This window comes from Perognathus longimembris, chromosome 5 (genome assembly GCF_023159225.1).
Source record: "Perognathus longimembris pacificus isolate PPM17 chromosome 5, ASM2315922v1, whole genome shotgun sequence".
Lineage (NCBI taxonomy): Eukaryota > Metazoa > Chordata > Mammalia > Rodentia > Heteromyidae > Perognathus > Perognathus longimembris.
In genome coordinates, this window is record NC_063165.1 from 27,377,249 (window position 1) to 27,401,404 (window position 24,156).

The following is a 24,156-nucleotide window of genomic DNA, read 5'->3' on the forward strand; positions in this document are numbered from 1 at the left end:
TGTCATTAAAAGCTGTTTGATTGAATGAATATAGGATCTGGGCCTTCCCAGAGCATAAATTGATCACTGAGTTGTCAATATACTTGTCAATATACTTCTCCCTTCTGGTGTTGTGCTGGAAATAAAAGAATTTTGTCTCTCTGAGACTATGCAGATATTAGATGTTGTGTGGGACGATATGGACTTAATTACCCTGGGGGGAGGGGGAGGGAAGATATTTTGCAAGGTAAAAGAGACTTATTCCTTAAACAGAAGTGTCTCGTTAGCTTTAATAGACTGTAATTATATTTTTCAACAAGAGAACTGGAAATATGAGATCTCTTATAACCGTAATATGAAGTAAGTTCAGAAAGCATAAGGACAGTATTTGTTTTTTAACCCGTGGATTGGGAATGTTGCAGAAAGACAATATTCAGATATTATCAAAATGTTGGTGGCCGAAAAGCTGAGCAGAGAGCAGAGTGTGGTTTGTCTCCCAGATCCCCCAAATTCTTAATGCTGCATCTTGAAGAAGGGAAGGTGCTTTGTGAGGGACTTTCAGGTTTGATTTCTCAAGGGAAGGAGCGCTGACTCCCAGCCACTAAGAGGGCTGTTTGCTTTCTTTGGGATGAAGAAGGTTACTTCCCTTTTGGAAAACCAAACTGTACCATCTGTGCGCAGCCATCTCTGGGCCAAATCTCTGTAAGGACCCAGATACCAGGTGGCACAGAACTGAAGAGACTTTCCGATCTGCTGTGCACCGGCTGACGTCTGCCTCACCCACAAAGTTATGATCGTAGTGAACATAGAAAAAGAAAATCACTCAAACTGACTCCCTCTTTAAAACAAATAAACAACAACAATAACAACAAATCCAAGAATTTCTCTGGCATTTCGGTTTCCCTTCCACTCACACTGCCCTAGGTTGCAGCTCTGTGGGTTACTGGATTCTTTAAGCTTCAGATCTTTTTTAGCAAACAGTAAGAGCAGCTATTCTTTGAAAGGTGGGAGGGGGCTCCTTCCCTCTCCCCCCCCCCCCATTCCCAGTATGACTCTCCATCCACACCGCATCACAACCACTTTTGGGTGTCCTGCGTGGTTGGCGACGGCCCCACCCCATTCCTACCTCCACCCCCTTCCCAGCAGAACAGGGCTCCTGCGCTTGCCTTCCTGCTTGCTCTTCTCCGGCGTTCGCTGGCGACGGCACTAGGACCCAGTGACGCCCCCGAACGAGGATCCCGGAGAGGCAGCCAGACTCCTCCTTATCTCCAGTGTCAAACTTGACATCAGGCTGGGAGCGAGGCATGGTAACTTCTGGAGCATTCAGAGCGCTCCCCCTCACATCAGTGGCATGCTTCATGGAGATATGCTCCTCTCACTGCCCTCTGCACCAGCATCATGGATTGTCACCTCTCCATCCTCCTCCTTCTCAGCTGCGCTGCTCTCAGCTGCTGCGGGGAAATGCTCGTCCAGCCTTCCAATGAAGGTAAGCCAGGCGCAGGACGCGCAGCCGGACTCGGACTCGGGGCTGAGCTCTGCGAAGCACCCGCTGGCTGTGCACCCCTGGCCGCACGGGAGCCTTTGCGCTTCCAGAAGGTGCCTCAGCATCCAGCAGCCTGTTCTCAGAGGAAAGCAAAAGGCATGCTTTTTCTTTGCAGCCGTCTTCTGAAACACTTTGGGAGATAATTTGGGGATCGCTAAAACCTTCAAAATGTGTTTCTAATCTCATAGCAATTCAAGTAATTATCTTGTTTGCCAATTTAAAGCAGAAAGAATGAAAGAAAAAGAAAACCCAGTTTTACAACCCAGTATGTTAATTGCCCAATAACCAAGGTAGTATTTGATTTTTTAATTATGACCATGTGGTGCTCGGAGAAGTTTGAAAGAAAATTCACCCCTTCTCTTGAGATTGTTCATGTGTTTAAACGTAATGACAGGTCGTGCCTACTTGGGATCATAGGCTTTATGAATGGATGGAAGGAAAGACAGTTGGGTGAAGCAGAGGTGTGTGTATTTGTGTGTGTGTGTGTGTGTGTGTGTGTGTGTGTATGTGTGTGTTGCAACTGCTGGGTTGAAGTGTATCCCACCAGGCGATGGTACAGGTTCTAATGAACAGCATATGTCACATTAACATAAGTAATATTTCCAGGAATTTACAATAAGCTTAGGTTGGAAATTTTTGGGGGGTGGGGATCTAAGGGCTTGTGTACATTAGAAGAATGTATTTAGTATGAATGACTAGCTCCTGGGAGATATAGTAAATAATTGAACAACAAATGAAGAATGTTCAGATGCAGCAAATACTATTTCCTTGATGTTGTATTGTTTTCCATGTTAATGGGCTTCCATGCGTTTACAAGGCACTCAAGTATAAGCCTAATATTGAGGACATTTTTTTCCCTTACAAGATAGTGTACTTAACAGATTCATAGGCTGATTCCTGTAGCCTTTGCACAATGTAGTCTTAATGATTAGTGAATACCAGTCACTGACTCTTAACATAAACTTCTTTGACTCATTGATGGCTTTACAGCAACACAACTTTAATTTCCTCCTAATGACGAAAACTTATAGCAATGTCATTTAGCAATTTATTTTGCACATTAGTGACATTGCACAGCTGATGTGTAAACTCCACCTTAGGTAGGCATCACTATATAAAATATTTATAGCCAAGCCAGTGTCTTGTGGACTGTTTATGTTTTTTAAAAAACACAAATGGAAACAAAATGTTTAAAAACTCTTTCATTAAACATATGAACTGCCTCATATTTGGTGACCTACTTTCACTGATATGAGAGCAGCTTAATTTCTTTCCTTCTTTACTGATTGCCTTTATCTGGCAAATTTCATTAAATATTTCTGACATTCAATAAGGAAATTAATAATTTTAATGTGAGAAGAAAAATCATATTGCTCAAAATGACTTATTTTAATTCAACAAAATTAAAGTGCTTATTTTGAAAGTAATGACCAGTTAGTCTTCATTAATGAAAAGTAAGATGAGTTGCTTCTATAAAGGATAACAAATTGATAAATTGTTTTAAAATATTTTTACTTTGAAAATATTAAAATTCTGGCAAAACTAGAAATTATTGTTAATTGTAATCATCGCACTATAATGATAAATTATTTTTCAAGTTATACATATAATTTAACTACTACCTAAATTATATATTTGATTATTAAACAGAAATATATGACTTTTTATTTTCTGTAAAACATAGCCTATACATTAAAAGATGTCCCTTAATCTTTCTCATATCTATGAAAATTTGTGAATATTAGTGAAACAGGTATAATCAAGTACTAATTTTTTAAGCAACATATTTTATATATGGGTATATAATGTACATCCAGAAAGGTTCCACCAACTATATATATATATGTATATATATGCAGAGAGAGAGAGAAGAAGAGAGAGAGACAAGGAAATGAAACTGATACAATTGTGCATAATTTTCTTGAATAAAAGTTCATCTATCTATTGTTTATGAGATTATTGTTTCCTGAATACCTTATGGACTAATATACCCTTTACTTCCTGTGGTTATGGAAGGAAGACTTAAATTAAAAATACTTTAACTTGAGTAATAATTGAATGAGGGTTTAAATTTAATCCAGTAGCTTAGCTTTGACTAGTTTAGTTGAATCTTGAAAAGTGAAATTTCCAAATGTGTGCTAAGATTTTGATGCAGTTCCTCTAACAATGTGATTATGAATTCATATATTTGAATTAAAGTATGACAAAATGACTCATATTAATCTAGGTGCCTGATATGTTTTTCAAACACTGAGATATAAAATACTAGGTTGGATTTAAAGTATTGCATGCAAAACTATATTTCTGTACTCTAAAAATGTGCTAGATATTTACTGAGGTGTGTTTACTAGACTATGTTCTTCAATCTATTAAGAACTCAAGCATAACAAAACTAAAAGAACAAAATCGGGGCATTGAAGAATTTGCAAAGAAACTTTTTATTGATTTTTTCATTTGAGATTTCATCATTATATATCAATATTAAAGGGTCATTAAACCTTGGTGGCAATAATTAACAGTCGTTTACTCTGAATTGTCCATATAGCAATTTAATTACTTCCTAGAGAAAGTATATAATGAAGTATATAAGAACGAGTTGATACTTTCTATCACTGGCCTTCACAGTAATGACAGAGAGTTATGATTTCAAAGGCCACTTAAATTTTTTTTAAAAAACTAATATATTTGAATGGAATGTTATAAAGGCTATATTAAAATTCTATTGCATCTCTCTATTCACATGGCATATACTTCCAATGGAAAAACAACTACTTTTCAAAGAAAAAATTAAGAGTTTCTTTTTGATATGTTAGAGAAGTTCATCTTTTTGTTCCATGCTCCTATCCTAGATGGTTTATGATAATGATAGTGAAAAATAACTTGGGAAGGAGGTTAAACTTGATGTAAAGTGAAATTATCAGTTGTGTTTTGTTCCTCCTTTTTTAGAACTGCAGCAACTACCCTCTTTAACTATATTAGTACATTTGAATGCACTGCTTATTCATTAGTACATTCCACACAATCATTTTTCCATCCAACAATTCATAAACTAGACCAACATTTATCCATAAATTTCTTCCCACTGAAAATCAGAGTTTTCAAAAAAAATTAATAATATTTAAATATATACATTGTTATATTACTTATTTTAGAATATTTTTCTTTGTTTGGAGGGCTGAGACTCTGCTTCTATAAAATGCATTTCCTTGAACATAAATCTTCTAAGTACTAACGACTCTGGTAGGGGTTTCCTTTTTAAAGCTTAAGCGTAAAACTTTCAAATGAATGCTGTATGCTTCTCTTTGAGTAGTAGGCAAATGGTAGAAACCATAAATATTTAAATAATGGATTTCCTCCTTAAAAATCACTATGAACTGGCATCACTTTTTATATATATAAACACTTATCTTCAAAAAGGAACACACTGTGATTGAAACATTAATAGAGAAGTAAGCTATCATATCATCTTTATAGGGGATTTTAAAGAGGTCTTGCATTTGCTTTTAATAGCATTTCTTCATGCTAGACTAAATAATTGAATGCATTATACATTTTTGTAACTTAATAGTTTTCCTAATAGCTTGCCCCTCCACCACTCCCCAACAGTTATAACTGCTATTTGCCTGGAGGTAGGAGAAACTTTAATTTCACTATTTTAGAACCCACAACAGTTAACACTTGACCTAGGTCATTAACAGGATTATCAGCAAATTTGTTTAAGCTTTTACTGACAATCTGAATTGCTAGGATAATATTTTGATTGTGCCAAAAAGAAACTTCTCATAACCTCTCAAAATTGATCATGAAATTAATTCATTTGAATCAATATCTTCCTAAAGAATAATATTGGTAATAATAAATTCAAGTGCAAAGGGGAAACACTCCCTTTGATACCCCATTCTCCTCATTTTTGTCACACCAAATCAGACCAGTTCTTATCATAAATGCCTGTAAAATAAATGTATAAATACAAAACAGCTTCACTGTAACTATCACCATTTTCAATTTCATGCATTTTTTTAGTCTTGATGCTGTGGTTGATAGACTTTTCCTTCCTATGTATAAAACACTTGGTTATATTTGTAATTCAGAAGTGACTAGAACTATGAAAAGGAAACTACTTATAGTAAAACACTACTGCCACATGTTATGTTAGGTCATGGTTGTATTCTATATAAAGTTATTTATTTCCATAAAATGCTAGAAATTGAGGACTATGATGGAAACCTTTTAAAACTAATATGAAATTTAAAACAAAATCTTGTGCACAGTCATAAATTAAATTTTCCCTTTGTTTACTAGCAGGTTTAGAAATTTTAAAGTTTTTATTAGTTGTAATTAATTGCTATTGACTCCTTGATCAAATATTTAATTTTGTCATTTAAACTTAACTATTAACCATATTAATTTTTAAAGAAAGGACGTTAATGACTTTCATTATCTAATGTATATGCTATCCATATTCTAGTATTGACAATTTTGTGTAATCTTTGTTCTTATCATTTAAAAAAACTATTTCACAACAACTTTCTTTAGAAAGTTCCCTGAATGTTACAGAGACTTCAAATATTTTCTGAAATAAAATGTATGCAGTCTTAAAATATCAAATAATTAGTTACATATGCAAAGGATTTTTAAAGGCATAACATATTTCTACAGTACATTTGATTTACCAACTTGACTGGAAATGGAAGCAGCAAGAAGTTTTCTTGAAAGTTATATTTTCCAAGTCATAAAATCTTCAAGAAAACATTAATAAAACTTTCCACAAATCATCAAAACTCGATAACTTCTTACAGACATTTAGTTACTGTGGAATCTGTGATGTGGGTTACCTTTGATTTGAGTCATTTTCCAATGATTTTGTTTGGCATGTATGTTAGATGTAAGAGGAAATCTGTATTTCTTGGAAGGACACTAAGTCTTACAAGTAAATTTCTATCAAGATCATTCACTTTATTCATTTTAGCATTGACCATTTTTTTCCTTTAAAATATTGAATAAACTTTATTTCTTGTTTGGGAAAGGTTTTGAACAACACATTAAGGTGTTCCGTCTTTCCTCTGTGCTCAGAGATCTGGATTTTATCACCAAGGAGGGTCAATAAAGGGCTGTTAACCAAGTGTGCAAGTAGCTTTCCACAGATTTTTCAAATAAAAGGTTGACTGGTGGTGGGAATGTTCATTATATTATCCATCCAGGTAGACAGGAAATCAGGATTAGAACTTTGCTTTCTGAAAACTTTGAAAACCTTAGCTAATTCTTCCAGAATGAATTTAGAAATTAAAAACAAAAGTTGAGATAGTAATAAGATACAACTCTTCCCAGCAAATCTATCCATGCAAGACAGCACTCCTCAGTTCAGGCTGTGGGTCTGATGGCAGCCCTGAATTTCATGCTCAACTTTTGTTACTGGCTTCCTGCACTCAGGTAGTTCTTCAGACCTAGTAGAAGATTTGCTCCTGTAAAAGTCTGGGGACCTGCAAGTTTTATTTTGTTTCCTACTAGTGCTCTTTGAAATAACAAGAGGTTGTCTATTACGAAAGGAAAAAAAGTCTATGAAAGTTAAAAAAAATACCTAAAATGTTTATTGGAAAAATAGACAGAGCAGCCCTTAGATCCTAAAGCCAACAACAATACATTAATCTTTTGCTTAGAAGACATTTATCACTTCAAACATCTGGCTAATCATTTTTTTATTAAATTTCTCAAAAGCTTTCACACTTAAAAAAGAGAAGGGGAGGGTTTGTTTTATTTTTTGTCTCAAGTTAACACACTACTGATCCCCCTTCCCTCGAAAATATTGTATCTAAAAAGTTTGTAAGTGTGTAAGCCTAGAATGCCCTGTCCTTTGACTCTCCGGGTAAATACATGTACAGGAAGGAAAGAATCGAAATCTATTCAGCAAAGAAACCTTCCCACTTGAAGTGCTGTTATTAAACTGGAAGCCCTGGGTGTGTGCTCCCACCCCCTTCATTTTCTAAACCGTGTCCTGCTGTTCCAGTCAAAGCAAAGGGTGAAAATCCACATAATCCAAACCAACATGGTGAAATGAGAATAATAGGTCAAAAAAGAGGTTGGAGGGGGAAACAAGTGAGAGCACTGTACAAACAAACTGTTGTGAGTAATCTTCGCCAGGGACAGGGGTGGTCACAGGAGGAGATGCCTGCATTTCTTTCTGTTGGCATTTCACCGCCCACAGTAGAGAATGAACTATTGATGAAGTTACAAAAGTGTGCCCTGGGAAACTCGAGAGAGAAGCAGTGTGTTACGGGTAGTGACTGTGCTGTGTGGTCAAGGACAGTTGATCAAGAGATCCTGGCTGCCACCACACCCACCACTGGGGCATCTTAAACCCCCTACCTATTTATTCTTCACCACTAGGACCTAAGCTCAGAGGTACACAGGGACAATACAGTGTCCTACCCTCTCTCATGATAATTAAATCCTGTGGTCATCCTGCAACAGATTAAAGATCAGATCTTTGAAATCCACCCATGGGTCCAAAAAGTTTAGTTCCCAGTCTTTGAGAAAAGCAGTTGGCTCTTTGTGCGCCTGTGTCCTGGCTCTGAGCTACCAAAAGCTGGTTCCTGGAGCGCAGCGAGCGTGCCAAGGGCCGCCTGGGGGGACTGCGGAAAGAACCGAGCTGACCTTGGGTTTCTCTACGCTCCTGCCCCTGGGTGGACCGTGCTGCGTCACGGTGCTGTGTGCTCCTCTGCTCTAGGCTGTAAGGTGGGCAGAGAGATTTGGGGAGCAGTTACGCATCGCCTAGGTCCTGGCCGGACAAGCGGCAAACGTGCGCCCTCTGCCTGCTGCCTCTGGGTTGCTGGGGATGGGAAAGCGCGCGGTGCCCTCCTCCCATCCGACCGCTACCTGCGTCTTAGTGCCGCTGCCCAGGAGAGAGGCAGTCAGGGTTTGATGTGGGCAATGGGCTTTGATAGGGAGATCCACGAGTGTGGCCTTGTCTATCCCCTTCCCCTTTGGTGTTGCCCTGACTTTTCAATTTGACGCTCGAAGGTGGCGTGATTTCCTTTACTTACGTGTTCAACCTACCACAAGATGCAGGATGGTGGAGGCTTAGGTCCCAGTTCCCCATAAGGAAGGGATCCTTCCACGTTGGGAAAGTATCTTGTTCTCTCACAGCTGGATTGGAACACACTAGAGGCCGTGGGATAGCCCATTGTTCTGTATATATGTATATGTATATGTATATATACATGTATAAATATAAATATATTCCATATCAAATTCAACACACACACACACACACACAAACATACACACACACACACACAGAGTCTTTAGTACAAGACCAGAATCTTTTTTTTTTTTTCTTTCCACTACTGGTGCTGCCTGGTAGACCCCTCTGCTTGCTAATGTAGTGCTCCATAAAATTCCAACCCAGAGCACAGACCAACGCACTTTCTCCCATAGTTCGGTATTTAACGGGCATGTTTGCATTGATTTGTGTTTTGCTTTGCTTTTTTATTTTTTTTTTCTTGGCTTCCACTTTGGTGATAAGCTTGAAATAGAGAGGGATTTTTGAATTGGGGAAATGGAGGTAGATCAATAGGTGAATGATATTCCTCTTTCTGTGACTATGTGGCCTCCATAACAGTGCAAGTCTGAATGTGTTCCAGGTTCCTAACCTTGAGAAGCTGAGTTTCCACTGATTTACATGAGTTTCCTCTCCCATTGTCAGTCACTCTTTCCTGGAAAGCACTCAACATCAAAGCAGCCCATTCCTAGATACCATGACAGATCATCTTGATACAACCGAGTAAACAGGTCAAAATAGATGTCATAACTGAGCCAACTCCTTCTTGCCTTTGTTTATCCGATGTTCACTTCATTCGTTTTCTCCTCTACACAAAAAGCTGGTGCGTTACGGAAAATTCTTGTCATTCAAAAAACACACTAGTTGTGAACCTCAATCCCAGTAAGTAATTATTTGTCCTGAGACTTTGAAAAATTAGCCTAGAAACACCCAGAATGCTAGCTTGAGAAGTTGAAGCAATGTAGAGATCATATGCACACGGCATGGTCATTTGGGCAGGTAGGAGAACAAAAAAAGGAAGGAAGGAAGGAAGAAAGAAAGAAAAAAGAAAGGAATGAAGGAAAAAAGGAAGGAAAGAAGGAAGGAAGGAAGGGAGAGGGAGAGAGAGAAAGAAGGAAAGAAAGAAAGAAAGAAAGAAAAAGAAAGAAAGAAAGAAAGAAAGAAAGAAAGAAAAGTAAATTGAAGACGATTTGATGTACAGAGAAGAGCAGAACTGTCTGTGATAAATATTATCCATACATTCGGCACCCTTGTTCACATTCTAGGAAAAAAATTCCCCTATATCTCCAGTCAGAGATAGGAAGGAAATCGTCAATACAAGCAGTGTGATTATTTAGGATTTTATGTAACAAAAATGACATTTGACTTAACTATTGGAATTGTCAGAGAAATCAATAAGAAAGAAAATGGAACATGGTCCAAAACGCATGTGGGGTTCTTCTGGAAATTTTCCTCTCTTATAAAGATACTTTTTTTTTTTACATTGTATAAAATGCAAAAGCAATTTTTGTGATTTTTCTTCCTTTTCTTAAAAATATATGCAGTACCTGAAGTTGTGAGAAAAGGTAGCTAGAAGAGGATTTTGAAAAGTAGCAAATTAAGTTGGGTGCAATTATATTTTTCATGTGAATATTTCAGCACATATGTTTTGCATTAATTGTTGCAATAAATTCTGTTAACCTGGCAAAGAGCAAAAATAGCATATTGATGACATCAGGCTTTCAAATCAGAAAGCTGCTTTTAAGTATCTTTCTTTCTTCACCATATTTTTTACTAAAGTGCTATGCTATTTTTTTAATGTGTTAGCTGTTATGTTCCCCAAAAGTTATGAAGCCACTCAATTTAATGGCACATTCTCCATTGAGTAAAAGTGCAAAACTTTGCAGCTCTTTCCCCTTTCCTTCTGGGCAGTGAGTGACTGTCAGTAACTTCTTCCCTCTGCTTTTTGATTTTGTTTAAGTTCATTTAAAATTGTGTTTAACTTTCTAAATCAAGGTAACTAAAAATAAAATAAAAAAGCAAAAGTAACAACAAAAAAACCTAAACAACTTTAAAACTGTAACCCCAAGAAAGAATGTTATGTAAATTCTAAAGTAGTATTTCCATTCTTATTAAAAAGGACACAAGAACAAATCCTATGTAATATAACATGACCCAGAAAAGTTTCCTTTTGAAATACTATTTTAGATGAGTCTTTATACATGTCTAGCATTAACAGATACTCTGCTTACAGAAATAAAATTAAGGACATAACAATATCCCCAATCTGATTTGTCTTTGTTTTAAAACAAATATCTTGATTGATTACATGACAGGACCCAAAAAGGACTTTAGTGAAAGGAGAAACCTGGGCCGTTTTGCTTGCTAAAACTGTCACTCAATGCTTGAAAATTGCTTCCTCATCAGTTTTCCATATATTTATTGTGAAGGGCTTAAATTACCTTTACTTAAATAAAGATGCTCTAATTCAACTAGATAAAAAGCTAAGAACATTAAATGAGTAAATCCTAGTGGTGAAGAGGCAATAAAATTCAGCCTGCCTCATACACATATAAGGTCTTAATTTTTTGACATTTTTCCCTTCTGGAAATGTTGGCTGATTTCTATTCCACATGAAATTGTTCACATTCTCTATCTGCCTCAGAATGACTACAGGAAATATAAAGCATCTTGCTAGTACTTAGCATATACTTATTTTCTGTTGTTGTTTTTTTCAAATAAAGTCAAGCAATTAATAGGTTATCAATAACAGATTCAGGATATAACCTTCTAAGGCATTCATTTTTTTATTGCAAAAGAGGAAGAGGAAGTTATGCTGGGAAGTTAATAAACTATGTCGTCCATGTGGATTACCTAGCCAATCCTTTGGATAAGCACAACACACCAGTAAGGAAAAGTCAGTGCAGCAAGGTATATGAGAGTGTGTGTGTGTACTGACACTACACATCTACACCATTTCCACACTGGGAACAATTTTAAGGATGCATGTCCTCCTTATGGAATTGAGGTGGTATAAAATTCTTTTTCTTCCCTCAATGAAACTCCAATGAGGTAAAAAGAAAAACAATCACTTGTTAATTTTAAACTTTTTCATCTGGCTGGTTTTTCTCACTCTCCTTCCAAATATTTGTAATAATAGTAACTTTTTTCTCCTCAACTATGCCCAAACTGTATAAGGCAGATTTTGCATTTTAATAGACTATTATTACAAAAATAATAAATAGAGAATAAAATGTGCTGCTGTCCTTTCATTAAATATGCAAATCCCACCAAATCCATTGCCAAACAGCAAGTATTTTGAAGAAGTAGAATGGAAAAGAATAGTACTTTCCTTGTGGTTTGCTTTTCCTATCTGTTTTAACATAGACAAATTAAGACTCATTTACATTATATAACTTAAAAAGATAAGTTCAGAGGTTTTTAAAAGTATTCTCAGTGTTTCTGGTATTAAATTACAGTGCTTTCATTGCCCTTTTTCTCTGAAAAAGATTTTCAAGTATAGTTTTTTTTTAAATATTTTATTTGACCCAACTGGTCAATCTAATGCCCACAATTACTATTTTCCTGGATTTTCAGGTACATTTTTTTTTTCCAGTCCTGGGCCTTGGACTGAGGGCCTGAGCACTGTCCCTGGCTTCTTTTTGCTCAAGGCTAGCACTCTGCCACTTGAGTCACAGTGCCACTTCTGGCCATTTTCTGTATATGTGGTGCTGGGGAATTGAACCCAGGGCCTCATGTATAGGAGGCAAGCACTCTTGCCACTAGGCCATATCCCCAGCCCCTACAATTATTTTTTTTTCTTAAATATTTCTACATTCTATAAGGAAAGTATTTGTTACCATAAAATAGCATGTAGAATTTCTGTGAATATTTTAATACCTGAAATATTTTGAAACTTAGTAAACAGTTTGGAAATATGTCAAATTTAAAGTTTATTTCCATTGGTAATCCTCTGGAAATTAAGAATATTTTTTTCTTTGTTTTTCCAGTTTTTTTTTTTTTTGAACCACACTAATCCTAATAACAAAATATTTGCAAATGCTAAATTTAAAGCCACATGCTTAAAAACCACTCAAAGTAGACACAAAAGTGCTATGATATAATTAAATATAATCAGGTCTTTCTTACATAACAACTCATCGTTCACATTAAAATATTTATAAATTATGTTTGCCTGTTTACTGAATATATACAATTGAAGGTTAGTGATTTAGAAAAGAAGGTTCTAATGCCAGATAGTTTTTATCTCCTGGAGACAGCAATTTTGGTGAAAGTGATGAAGCAAAAAATGAATTAATATATAAAAATTTTGTTATATATATGAAGCAATGAGGAATACCAGCAGAGTAGAACAAAACAGAACAAAGAATATTTTTTTCAGACAAAAGTCAATGACAGTATAGTAAGTTCATGAAAACAAGAGGTGAGAGATTAAATGATTTGCATCATTTCCTTTGTAGGAAATGTGTACAACACAGATGTTTCTTTTTTATGTCATCTTTCTAGAAAACTTTATAAATAATATATAAATGTACAATACATACAAATGTATTTTCAAAGCATTTGAATATTATGAAATTGACTTAATAAGCACAGATCACAGGTGAATGTAAATTGTGTTCGTACAAATGTGTGATCTATATGTTTGTATGCTTTGGGACGTAAAAATGTACAGTAAATATTTTTAAACTAAAATTTATTTTATTTTATCACTACTTATTCCATTTCTATGCTATTTTTATTTTTTATTTTTGGCCAGTCCTGGGCCTTGGACTCAGGGCCTGAGCAAGACCTTCCCTGGCTTCTTCCCGCTCAAGGCTAGCACTCTGCCACCTGAGCCACAGCGCCCCTTCTGGCCGTTTTCCATATATGTGGTGCGGGGGAATCAAACCAAGAGCTTCATGTGTAGGAGGCAAGCATTTTTGCCACTAGGCCATATTCCCAGCCCTATGCTATTTTTTTTTAATCCAGGGGATATCTAGGAATACTTTTGTATCCAAAAGTTGTCTGTTAACTTGTCCTAATATCCAGTATAATGCTCTTCCATGTAAATGTTTGATTAATATTTTCAATAACATGATTGAAAATGTACCAACATAGTTGATTTTATGGGACAAAATATAAATGTATATGATAAAGTTTGAACTCCTGTTTTCTTTAATGATTATATTTTCTCATTGAATCATTTATTTATTTTTGCATTAATAAAGTCAGTTTGACTGGAAATATGTAAGTTGTTCTTTTCTAGAACAGTCTAAAAGAAACCATGTGCTGAAAATAGGTTATTAGATTATTACACATATTCTACTTCTGAACATTTTTGGAAACAAATTTCATATGTTGACATGAAATATATATAGATATAGACATATGTGTACATATATCTATTGGCGATGCATGGAAACAAAGATATCCACTATTAGGGCCTAAAATTAAATTTGGGTTTGTTAGGATGCTTAAAAATTCAATGTCAGAAGATAACCTCCTTTAATAACCTCATTAATAACTCAGTAACCTCATTCACTATTGTGAAGGGATTACTTTGTTATAAGAGCACACTCTTGGTTAGTATTTTCATAGTTGTTTTCTTCCATGAGAGAATTTTTCACCAATATTTTCAAAACTTAAAAAGTACACAGTTCTCATTTGCCAGGTTGCTAAGTTTTAATGCAGAATGTGGTCTGCATTGTTTCTTTGAATCCCACTCATCATGAAAACACAGGCATGTGACTGTGAGAATTAGTGTCATTGATTCCAATAAGTTCTTCTACTGCTGGCAAAGATTAACATGAGGCAGCTTATTGCAATTTCTTCTATAATTAAGTTCTGTGTAGAACTAAATCCATAGTTATTAACTAGGAGTAAATGCTAATTAGAATAAATTGATAGTATGCCATCTTGTCCAGATCCTCTTCTCTGACAAAAATAAGGCATTGAGATAGCTTATGGCCAGAGGGGAGCAAACATAACAGTATTATTCACTAGATACTATGCGGAAAATGAACTATGTAACTTATGGGTTGAGGAATGGGTGGAAAAATAGTGACATTGTTCAAAAAGAAATGCATTCTATTCCTGACTTAACTGTGATCCTTCTGTACATCACCTTTATAATAACATTTTTTAAAAAGGTGAACATATATCCAAAGTGATTTCTCAAAAGAGTATCAAGCAAACCTGATTTCTTTTATCCCTGATCTAATTATTTTTGCAGGGCATTTGTTAAATGATTGTACATTAATGATTATATGACTCAACATGTCTGCTAATTTTGACAGTTTACCAGAAATGTACCTTCAAATAATTTATTTATATTCGAAAGAGCTAGATGATATATTTTAAATGGTTAGCCTATTAGCGTTAATGATTTTTGGTCTACTGAAATTATTTTAGTTTGTTTAGATAACAATTAAAAGCTATTGAATTGAAAATATTTAAAGATAGATGATAAAAGTCATGGAGAAATACATCAGTAAACTTTTTTCTACATTTTTTTCTCAGTGGCATTTACCAGTATATACAGAAAAATGGAAAAACCAAACTTTATTCAACTTTTCTCAGAGAATAACTTCTGATTTCTTAATTCTATGTTGTGTGTAAGGAAAAAATAATAACACCAAGAAGAAAATGTGCTTCTTCCTGTATCATTTGCTGCTATTTATGATGCTGAAGTATCATTTAGAAGTAGATTACAGGGTCCTTCTCCTCTCTGTAACTTAGAGTAAAGTTACTCTGTTTATCAAACAGAGTGATGAAAATGATAAAGATAAGACTGTGAGAAATGAGGCCTGTGTGATTACAGTGATGATGTGAATAGAAAAAAAAAAGCCTTTACTCCTTAGTACAAGCAAGCTATAACGAGAGGATGGGCTTGCTTTCTGTTGTAGTGAGTTCATAGTTACTTGAACATGGCTGTATAAGTCACTGAAAGTATTATAGGAAATCATGTCCATTGTAAAAATCTAGAATACTTTCCCTTTGAGGCCTGCTATTCACTTTAAAATGGTTATTTGATAATTATATTTAACTCAATTTTACAAAAGTAAACTATAGCATGATCACCAAGAAGAATATTAATGTAGTCTCATAATAGAGAAAACTGCTTCATAAAAAATGTTTCAGAATATAATTTTCACAATGCATTTAACACCTTATGTGTACAGTCCTTAATGTTTCTAATTGTGGATGTTGATTTAATGGTCAATCTTTCTAAGTGGTAACTACCATAATTTTCAAAAGGTTTTGAAAATTCTTGAAGTGTATATGATTTTTTCAGAGTCAAAACTCAAGAAATGGAAGCCTTTTAATTTGTATTCATAAACACATGATTTGCTTCAAAGTTTCAATAAACTAATTCCTTAGACTGGAGTTAAGTGTAGTAGTAAAGCAATCGCTTAGCATTCATGAAGTCCTGGATCCAATTGCTAGCACTGTACAAAACAAAAGAAAACAAAATTAAAACTGAGTTCTTTCAGAAAATTTGGTGCATTCTTGCTGCTCTTAAGAGAAGATGATGAATGTTCTTAATGTAGGCAATACTTTATGACATCACCAACACAAATGAATTTATTTTTTGTTTCTTTGTTTTGTGTTGTTGAGCCTCAAAGTGGGGAAGTGCTTTACCACTGAGCCAAATCCCAAGAAGGCATTTTAGAGGGAATTGATTCATTGTGATTGAGGATAGGAAAAGAAAGAGGACTGTGACTCTTAGGCATCTTAAGTCCATGATCCATTGCAGTAGTGGGAGCTTTGACAGTGGAAATCAGTGGCAGGAATAACTTAGGTTTCATTTTTTTTCTCACCACCAACTTGGGCCATTTATTCTGCATTGGGTTCTTAGACTGTTTCCCTGTTCAACACAGAAGTATCTCCATCAGACACTACACTTCCTTTTTGCACAGTGAATCCACTTGAGTGCTTACTGAAGACCATGTGAAGAGTTCAAGTGAGAATTGTCCACCTCCTCTAATGAATGCAAACCCCTTCTTTTCTTTTCTTTTTTTTAATTTTTATTATCAAATTGATGTACAGAGAGGTTACAGTTTCATACGTTAGGCACTGGATACATTTCTTGTACAGTTTGTTACCTTGTCCCTCATACCCCCCTCCCTCCTTCCCCTTTCCCTTCCCCCCCCCCACCACGGAGGTGTTCAGCTCACTTACACCAAACAGTTTTGCAAGTATTGCTTTTGTAGTTGTTTGTCTTTTTTTACCCTGTGTCTCCCAAATTTGGTATTCCCTTTCAATTTCCTACTTCCAATACCAGTATACACGGTTTCCAATATACTCAGATAAGATTACAGCGATAGTGTAGCTTCTATTATTGATGATGTTCTTGTATCACCTTCCTGTGGTTGTACCTTCTTCTTTTCATCCATCTCCATACAAGCAATAAGATTAGACACACTAGGGGCTGGGAATACGGCCTAGAGGTAGTGTGCTTGCCTGGCATACATGAAGCCCTGGATTCGATTCCACAGTACCACGTATATAATAAAAGCCAGATCTGGTGCTGTGGCTCATGTGGTAGAGTGCTAGCCTTGAGCAAAAAGAAACCAGGGACAGTGCTCAGGCCCTGAGTTCAAGCTCCAAGACTGGCAAAAATAATAGACACATTTGCAACATCCAGAAACATATCCTCTGGACTTGGATCACTGGTTTTCAATTATAATCTACCTTAAACTCTCATCCATTTACATATCACCTGACTTTTTAACATTTAATAAATGTTTCTAATTTAAAACACTGTATTTGAAATAGTTCATGGATATGCTAGAAAGCATTTTGAATTAGAAACTATTCTGAAGTTGTTGCAGTAATTTGTTTAGTAATACAGACAAAACCTATTCAGAAATCACAACCTCATAATTTGGTCAAACTACTTATAACCTTGGTAAATAACGGGTAGGAGAGAGTCATTAGAGAATTAAAACTATTCATGTGTTCCTGATGACCTCTATGAATAATTTTTTCTAACTCTGTTAAAATTTTTAACAGTAAACACAAGTTTTCCATCCATTGAATTAACCTCTGTTATCTCAAATTGTCTTTAAATCCGGGACTACAGAATCATATAGTATCATTTATATGCCTTTTATCTTCTGGCCTTTGAATAGTGGAAACAGGACAGGATATGATAGTGTCTCCATATGTTTAGACAAATGAAAGCCTTAGTAACTAAGTTTCTTGTTTATATCTCTGTAGATTTATGATGCTTCATTGCAATCGGAGACTTACTCATTGTTCCTCGAGAAATACTTACAGGCTTACTTTCAAATACCAGTACCTCTTCTTTCTCAATTATACTGTAGTCAGACTACACCACAAAAGATTTTAGGACTATTCAAGTTTATCTTTTGTGTAGTTCCAACTCAACAATCACTCAATCTGAAAGATTGAAATTCTCAAATTGTGCTATTCTCATTTGGCTACAAATAAAGGCGCCTTATAAACCCAAACTAAAAAGCATTCTCATACAAGCCATTCCTCTTCTCTAGGTGATGTGTTGATGGGTGACTATAAACACAGTTCAGAAGCCAAAATGGAATTGTTGTTACATGTACTGATTTTACAAGAACACTGTGTCTACAAGTATTATTATAAACTCATGGTGGCCTAAATATTTAAGATATTTATATTATTTGTTCATCTCTACAGTATTGTGAGATAATCATGGTAGTTAAAAAGAAAAGTTTGATAGAAACATAATTGGAGCCACTAATAATACTGTTAATTGTATCATCTTTACACATGCTAAATTCACCAAAATTGTATTCATGAGTAAATATAATAAATTTTACCCAGACTTAGTTTAATTGCCCATGTGCTATAATTCATTTTGGTTTAGTTGTTGTTCTTTGAATAGAGATAGCATGCAGATGTGATTACACCATTACCTCATTGTTATCATAGAGAAAATTTAAATATACATTTTTTTAGTTTACAAATTTCCTTTCAATAGGTTATTTCCTAAGTACATAAAATGTACTAATGATAATGATATCTTCTTTGCCTTGAACACGTTTTTTCTACTGGTTATGAATATTGAAATTAACAGTCATTTATCTTAGCATGTAAGATGGCACATTCATCATTCAGTACATATTCAATTATTACATACACACAATGCTACCTTGACCCACTTAAACACCTAAGGACATTTCCGATAAGATCTAATGATTTATGAACGCCATCAAGGCAAATTTCACTATGCAAGTTCTTTGTGCAACTCAGAGAAATTAACTGATGAATGTGATACAATAAGCAATTAGACTAAGTATATTTTTACCAAAATGTATATCAGTGATATATTTAAATTTAAATTTTAGGGAACATTCTTATATTTTCCAAATTCTTTTAGTGAAAAGTAATATGAAATACAATCTGTAATGTTGATTAATAGGTAAAGTTTTTTTTATCACTTTGGAGATTATAATTACAATATAATTTAACTTTAATTTCCAAAGTGGTATCCTGGGAATCAGTGATGGAATTTATGCTATGTAATTCATACATTGACTATCTTCTCTTATCTAAAGATAATTACTTCTCATTGGAATTAATTTATTCAGAATTTGAGCTTCTTTTTTTGTTGTTGCTGTTTTTTAGTCAGTTGTGAGGCTTGAACTCTTGGCCTGGGCACTGTCTGATCTTTTCAGCTGTAAGCTAAAGCTCTACTACCTGAACCATAGTGCCACTTCCACTTCTTGGGTGGATAATTGGAGATGAGTCTCATAGCCTTCCTTTTCCAGGCTGGCTTTGAACCATGATCCTTAGATCTCAGCCTCTTGAGAAGCTAGGATTACAGGCATGAGACACCAGCACCTGGCTTAGATTCTTAATTATTAAAAATTCTATGGTAATAGATTTTTATATTTTCCTCATTTGCAAAACAGAGAATGCAGTTTTTGGAGTTGACTTTTAAAAATTGTAATAATCAATGACTATTTCTATATTCAGTTTATTTAGCTTCTAACAATCTAAATAATTATAATAATTATTTTTCTTGTAACGTTTGGTCATGTTTGAAAATTAAGATTTTATTGTTCATAAGGTGCTGCACATATTTTTGATAACACTTCATATGATTATTTCTGTGTAAAAACCTATCTGAGGTGCATATAGAAAGGGTGATGGCTGTGCTGTTGTGGATTGTAAAAATGATTTTTTTCTTATTACATTTTAATGGTAACCTGAACTGGTTCATGTTCTTTCACATCTTTTATGGCTCAATAATGGAATTATTTTCTCATTGAAAAGATAGATAAGAGAAATCTCTAGTGACTACTATTGAAACAGATCATATCCACAATCAAAGTGAGTTGTAGGACTGCTAGCATGGTCAGGTTTACAAGCATGCTATTTACAAAACACCAGACCATAAAAACAAATTCTTGTACTATTGAAAAGAACAACAAGGGCTGGGAATATGGCCTAGTGGCAAGAGCGCTTGCCTCGTATACGTGAAGCCCTGGGTTCGATTCCTCAGCACCACATATATAGAAAATGGCCAGAAGTGGCGCTGTGGCTCAATTGGCAGAGTGCTAGCCTTGAGCAAAAAGAAGCCAGGGACAGTGCTCAGGCCCTGGGTCCAAGCCCCTGGACTGGCAAAAAAAAGAAAAAAAGAAAGAAAAAGAACAACAACAAAAATGATATCATTTTGTTAATTGTATTTGCAATGTCCTTTCATAATCTATAAGACTATAATGCTAAGCATCACCTTATGTTCATATATACATAGCTATTGAGCTATTTTGATCTTCTGCTAGGACTATCTTAGATGTGTACTAATTACAAATGAGGGAAACCAAAGAGTCTATGTTTCTTTGGGTTTGGCTCACTTCACTTAGTATGTTTTTTCCAAGTCTTTCCATTTCCTTACAAATATTTTCAACATGCCATGTGAAATTATGAATTTTTCTTTTGCCTTTCTTCCCTATGATTTTACCCCTGATGTACGGTAACTGATTTGGGCACATTTGGTATTGTATATACACCTATCTGAACTAAGGAAGGGAAGGGGAACATGAAGATGGAGAGACAAAGGGTAAAAGGTGAACAGATGCAACAGCAATACTTATAAGACAACATGCTGTAAACCAACTGTACAACTCTGATGGGTAGGATGGAATAGGGAGGGGGGAAGATTGGAGAAAAATGAGGGAGGAGGTAACAAGGTTGATAAGCAATGTATTCACTGTCTTACATCTTGAAACTATAAGCTTTCTGTACATCACTTTGTCAAAAAGATTTATTTATTGTCAATAAATAAATTAATTAAAAATGTAGTTCTTTGCTGAAAAATAATTTATTCTTGTCATTAATAATATATTAAAATGTTATACATATGTGCTATATTTTCCTTTTTGTTTGTAAATAATAATAGGGAATCAGGTACTTTAAAATAATTAATATGTAGTTGTAAATAAAATCATTAAAACTTTAAATTTAATCTTGAGGGAAAGCTTTCCACAAGTGGTAATGTGAAACATTGTTTTCCTTTTTCTCCTCAAGCATGTTTAACATGTTGTTTACTGTATGTAACTAAGCAGTGAGTACATTATTAAAAACATACATTAGAAAGTAGTATTTTTGAATTTAGACAGTTGCTGTATGAAAATGATATATATGAACAGAAATGCTGATTACTTACATAAACATATTTAAGGTCTTACTCAATTATGTAAATTTACCATGTTGTCTGTCATGTTTGCATTACTATTATCCTAGTTTATGCTTTTATTTTGTTTGTTTTTGAAGTTATAGTTATTCAGTCAGAATTTATCAGTATCTATTAATTCACTTTTATAAACAAATAAATGAAAAAGTTATGATCTTCTACACTGCTCTCCCTTCATGCTTGTTTGTGTTTTCAAAAATCCTTCCTATACTTTTATTACACCTTAGTCAAAAAGAACAAACATGTTTATGAAGCAATCATGTTTTAAATAACACTTCATTAACAGAGAAGGATAGAAATAATTCATAGTTTAACTGTGCTTGTATATTTGTGTTTTCTTTTAGTCAATCTACTAGATTCAAAAACAATTCAAGGGGAGCTGGGCTGGATCTCTTACCCATCCCATGGGGTGAGTTCATCAAACTATTTGAAGTATTGTGATTCCTTCATTTTGCTCATTTAAGGAACAGAAGGATGCTTTCCTGTATTCTTTGAGGAAAACAAATTACGTTTATATTCATACTGATCTTTGGTCATGATTTAGCAGAGCTTAGTATTTATGTACTGTGGAGCTACTGGGAATTTCAAAGTGATTTTCTCCTAATTTTATCAATTACTTGAATGGAATAATTAAATATTTAATTTTTATTGGCCATAAATATTATGGGCATATAGTCACTATAAGCTTTAATCATCTACTGCTTCCTTTGCTTTGATCAGAATATGTGAATTGATAAGACATTGTAAATTTTATGTTATATAAAATGTTTGTATTTGGTAATTATAGTGTCCAAACTCCTAGCCTTAAAATCAACCATAGTCACTATTCAAGTAAAACAGAGATACATTTTAATCAATAATATAAACCTATGCCACTTCATTTGTTTTAGTGTCCATAGCTTTTCTAGATTGCCTTAAAAGTGAGAATTTATGTAAAAGATAAAAGTGATATTGTTTCAATTTCAAATTTTTTGGAACTTTGATATTTTACCAAGCCAGGAGCAAATTTTCAGGATTTATACTATTGTAGTGTTTCAAATACTTATCATAAGTCTTTTGTGTGAATTTTTTTTTCAGAAAAAAACTGTGTCAAGCATTAGGGAAATTCTCATTACCAAGCAGACCTTTCGTTAATTGAAAAAATTATTTTGAAATATTTGTCATAGGAGCAAACATATGTATTTGCTTCCTTCTACAGTATATTTTTGAAAAGAATTAATAATTATCTACACTTAGTATTGGTATCCAGTCTTGAGATGTTTGTGCCTGAACACACTAATTTATACAGTACTATCAGTTTCTTCTTCTCCAACAGATGTTTTGTGTCAGGGGTACTTCATCTGTCTGTCATCTCTGTATCTGCTTCTCTTCCTGACACACCTTGACATTGACAAAATGCCAAAACTTTTAACAGGGCCTCCATTCGTTGTTTAGGAAGGGAGAGAATGAAGTAAGCCAGGATTTGATTTTCCCATAGGTGTAAAAGGAATCAAATGCTTGGGAAAAGTGCACATCCTGGGTTGTCATAAAGAGCAAACCAAAAGTCAAGAGTGTGCTGGAAAACTCATTCAAAACTAATCAAGCAAATGCAATCTTAAGTTTAATCTTAGGAATTTGATTTGTTCATTACTCCATCTGATGCTATACCATGGAAACTACTGCTTAAGGGTATAAGAAAATTAAAGAATAGAGGCAATTTTCCTAATAGATACCCAGATAGACCTTCATAACGCACCTATTTGTATACTACAGTGATTGTCTGCTCTATGTTTTCCTTTAATATAAGAAGAATTGGGCAAAGGGATTCTCTCATTTTTATAATCATCTCATACTTAAAATTTTTGATAGATGAATTCCTAGAATTTATAACAAAATAAATTTGTATTCCTAAATCCAGACTTGTGCTGGGTGCAGAAGCTGGGATGTGCTATCTTGATATCCATGTGCCTACTGAATACCTCAACACCCCAGCATTTCCGTATGATTGATCCTTAAGCAACTCCAAAGCACATTACATTGAGAAACACTATGGTCTAATTTCCTAACTCATATTAGCCTAGGGAGCTTTCATAATTTAATCAGCCATGGTTTTCAGTTTCTTCTCTGCTGTCTGATGCTTTAGAGAGTTTCACTTTGGCATTTAGCTTCATCCTCATTGCTTGCTCTGCTCACCTTGCAGCTGTGGTCTCTCAGTTTGTGATGCATAAAGTAGAGCTGGTTGATTTCATCAGATAACTTCCTTGGGAAAATTCCTCCAACAGATCGTTCTTCAAAAAATTCAAAACAGAGAGAGAGAGTGAGGGAGAGAGAGAGGAAGAGAGAGAGAGGGAGAGGGAGGGGGAGGGGGAGGGGGAAAGGGAGGGGGAGGGGGAGGGGGAGGGGGGAGAGAAAGGAGAAGGGGGAAAGAGGAGACGGGGGAGAGAGAGAGGAGAAGGGGAGGGGAGGGGAGGAGAGGGGAGGGGGAAGGGAGGAATAGAGGAAGGAAGGAAGGAAGGAAGGAAGGAAGGAAGGAAGGAAGGAAGGAAGGAAGGAAGGAAGGAAGGAAGGAAGGAAGGAAGGAAGGAAGGAAGGAAGGAAGGAAGGAAGGAAGGAAGAAGGAAAGAAAAAATTAGGGTTATTGACCCATGTGGCTATGAAATTTCTTGCACATATTATGTTACCCACAATGTTTCAAGGAAATAGTAGTGCAGATTTAGGAAATGTTCCATTAATATTCATTCCCTTCTGTGAAACTAATTAAAATATTGGGTAAAAACACTTCAGGAAAAATTAATGGAATTTGAAATCTATGATATACATTTGTTTGTGCCCTAAAATTCATTTTTTTTCTTTGCCTTTTTGGAGATTGTGTCTCAATATCGAGCCCAGGCTAGACTTGGGATACTGCTGTCTCAGACT

At 34.9% G+C, this 24,156-nt stretch overlaps 1 protein-coding gene across 2 annotated transcripts in view; it reads left to right on the forward strand.

Moving 5' to 3' along the window:
• Positions 1-1,249: 1,249 nt before the first annotated feature.
• Positions 1,250-24,156, forward strand: part of Epha3 (EPH receptor A3) — a 288,619-nt gene continuing 265,712 nt past the window's right edge. For both annotated transcript variants that reach the window (XM_048346456.1, XM_048346457.1), the window contains exons 1-2: positions 1,250-1,465; positions 21,603-21,667. In XM_048346456.1, the coding sequence (XP_048202413.1) occupies positions 1,378-1,465; positions 21,603-21,667 (153 nt within the window). In that variant the 5' untranslated portion in view covers positions 1,250-1,377. The remainder of the gene's footprint in view (positions 1,466-21,602; positions 21,668-24,156) is intronic.